The sequence below is a fragment of the Morone saxatilis genome, unplaced genomic scaffold (assembly GCF_004916995.1).
Source record: "Morone saxatilis isolate NCDOM2014 unplaced genomic scaffold, NCSU_SB_2.0 Contig0, whole genome shotgun sequence".
NCBI classification, from domain to species: domain Eukaryota; kingdom Metazoa; phylum Chordata; class Actinopteri; family Moronidae; genus Morone; species Morone saxatilis.
In genome coordinates, this window is record NW_023339650.1 from 11,055,710 (window position 1) to 11,059,154 (window position 3,445).

The following is a 3,445-nucleotide window of genomic DNA, read 5'->3' on the forward strand; positions in this document are numbered from 1 at the left end:
AAGGGCATGTTTGCCCTTGTTATGATAAACCAAGGGTGATTTGTGGAGCTTGATTTGTGAGCTTGCAGCAGAGATGCACATGATCTAGTTGCATTGTACAGCAAACCTGCTGCTAGCTATATGAGTTTCTAAAAGCGTTACAGGGTTACAGGCTACAACTAGCATCTGTGTGTGTATATGTATTAGTGTTTGCTTCTGCAGTGTTGCTTGAAACAAGGATACTTATCCAGATTTAATGAGACAAGGTTGAATGTGCGTTTGAATGTGAGAGTGTTTATTATAGTGTGTGTTACAGAGACATTTAAAGATGGTGTTAACTTCACTCTATTATTACCTAAGGTTATCATTACATAAAGTTTATTTGGGTTACAGATACAGCTTTTTCTGTCTTCTCTTAATTACAGCTTTCTAGTAATGATTCTTCTTCTGATGATTCCATGGAGCTCACTTTGTGTGGGAGTGAGAGGCAAATTAAGAGACTGATCGTGTGTTAATTACCGCACCACTGTAATGAAGTGCTCCGTCTTGTCTTGTCTTGTATCCCTCCCCAGACCTCCCTAAGGCAGCGCTGAGGATCCTCAGCAACATGACCTTCCTGTTCGTCAGCCTGTCCTACACGGCAGAATGTGCCATCGTAACTGCCTTCATCACCTTCATTCCCAAGTTTATTGAGTCACAGTTTGGCATCCCCGCCTCCAACGCCAGCATATACACTGGTAAGTGTGTGTGTGTACTGTACTGTCTTTGTTTTTGTTACCTTTTCTTCCTTTATATGCATATATTATAATATCCACTTCATCACAGCTGTACAGCAGTCAGACATATTCTGGAGTTGTCTGAGTCATTGCAGTCACTGTCCCCTGTGGGCCGCCTTCAAGGATATGTGGGAGCCTAATGAGGAATTCTTTACAATATGTTCTGAGCAATAAAATACATTTTACACAGAAAACAATGCACATGTTGGTACTATATCATCAGAATCATTTGTGATCTATTGTCCATCAAGTACTTATTTATTAATCAAGTAGTTGTTTCATCACTTAAAAGCACAAATACTGTGAGAAAATCTCAACAATCGATGAGGGTAAATGGTCCGGTTGAGGAAGCTCAGCCATGACTTTCCAGCAGTGAGAAAGAAATGTTGGACATCTTAAGTTGAAGAAATTGTATGTTTATTTGCCTATAATGCAGCCATTTCATAGGTTAATCAAACTGTCCCTGCGAAGATCTGAAATAACCCAAACTATTAGATCAATGAGGCAAAACTGTCCTTTGCACAGAGTTGATTAGAATGCATTACTCTAGTCTGCAGCATTTTAAAAGGCAATAGATAATTTTTTTATTGAGTTGTTGAACAGTTAGAAGGAAGAAAATATAGTAATATTCGTGAGACTTTAAATTTATCTGCATGTAAAATATTTTCATGAATACATTCTCAAACTATAATGTATTTAGAAAATAACTTTTCAGTTGCAGTGAAAAATTAGCTTTTTTCTACATTATTTGTTGCTATCTTTGGGTTTATCCTGTGGGTTCTTATTGTGGACAGGGCGATGATACATCATCACATAATATATGCACCATTAGTCTGTACCAGTTTGAGCTCACATTTGTTCTCACCTCTCCACGTGCGCACGGTGATTCACTGTCGGACAGAAGCGCTATGAGTCATAGAGACTTTCATTCAGTGATAAGCTTCCATTACATCCCCCTGACTGTAACACACAAGTCTCTGTTGACTGCAGGAGACACATTTATCATAATGTGGTCACACACACACACACACACACACACTACCCTCTGCTCTGCCTGTAAATTGTGCATCGCATATGTAGAGTGTACAAGGAACCAGTCTAATTCTTCAGTCTTGTCGGAGCCAGTGGTGCTAATACACAACTCATCTGATATCAGGATTATTACAACAAGGAGTGATTGAAAACTCAATTACCCCTGTGAAAGAAAAAAGGTATATGTGTGTATTTATGTGTGTGCAAGTATTCTGCTGGCTAACATATGGTCATCTCTCTCTCTCTCTCTCTCACACACACGCACGCACATGCACACCAACACACACACAATACCATTGCCTCATCTCATCTGCCTGTTGCCAGGATACAAGGGGTAAGGGCAAACGGGTGGTGCGGTTGCCGTGGCTACTCAAACGATGCCAAGCTGCTGGGATGTGATGGTGGTTGGAGGAGAGGGCACTCCTGTTGATGGGAGCATAGTGTTTCCACAGGCAGCCAGATGGACTGACCAACGGTGACATTTCCCTGATGACTGTTTGTGAGGCATTGTTTTAGGAATGACCGGAAGAGCAGACCGTTGTTTTTGTAAATTAATTCTCTGCAGCCATGCTAGCGCCTCTGTGAGGCTGTACTTGGACACTGGGATCTTTTGATGAAATGCTAGAATCAATATGCTAATATCATCTCAATGACAATGTTGTCACGCTGATGTTTAGAAGGTATACCATGTTCACCATATTAGTTTAGCATGTTAGCGTGCTAACATTTAAACAAAGTCCATTTGAGGCTGCCCAGCACCAAACAACAGACAGACAACGTTAGCAATGAGCAACAGTATGCCAGCAAGTTTCTTATCAACTTAAAAGGTGATAATAGCCTACATCAGTGTTTACTGCTTGTTTTTGTGGCCAAAAATCAACAAATTCAGGTATTAACTTTATTTAAGATCCAAAATGGAACCAGATGCATAAATGTTTCCGACAGCAACACCACCTCACTAGAAATAAACAAGAGAAGAATTGTGTATTTAGAATAAGCAGCATTAGCCACAGTGCCAAGTCCAAAGAAGGGTATATATAAAGGAAAAGACGTCACAGCTTTGTCTTACTAAATCTGTAGGAAGCAAATCATAAAGACTGAGACATAAAGAAGCTGTCAAAATGAAATTAATCAAAGTGTTGCAAATTACCACCTTGATGAGTGTGTATAATGCCCGGTTAAAGAGCCACCACTGCTACATGCTCATTAGATGTTGCTACAGAAATAGCACTGTAACATATCACAAACGCCTCCCTCAGCTGCAGTTTCCCCACACGCTGCCGTTGCTGCTCTCTGACCGTTTCTCTAACTTTTTTTTCACTTGGTGGCTCTTTTAATCTCAGCCACTGTTCCTTTCAGACATTTTCTTCTCTCTCTACTGGTACAAATTGTAGTTGGCAATTGTAAGTAGCCAAATGTTTGCCACAAGAATCAGAGTTTCTTTGATGTAGGATCTCTAAGAGATTAGCACTGACATGCATAGAAGTGTGCATTTCTATCAAATAACTACAGAAAAATGACTGCCAGCTAAACATTTAATCCAGATAAAATGTAAAGGTAAATCATTCATGTGGCATTTAACACTACAGCATAGTGTGTGTGTGTGTGTGTGTGTGTGTGTGTGCGCGCGCGCGCCTGGGTTATGATATCTGGTTTCG

At 40.3% G+C, this 3,445-nt stretch overlaps 1 protein-coding gene across 1 annotated transcript in view; it reads left to right on the forward strand.

Moving 5' to 3' along the window:
- LOC118324384 (solute carrier organic anion transporter family member 5A1) overlaps positions 1-3,445 on the forward strand; it is a 32,792-nt gene that overhangs the window by 18,333 nt on the left and 11,014 nt on the right. Inside the window, 1 exon segment of the mRNA XM_035656700.1 lies at positions 552-716. Coding sequence (XP_035512593.1) covers positions 552-716 — 165 coding nt within the window.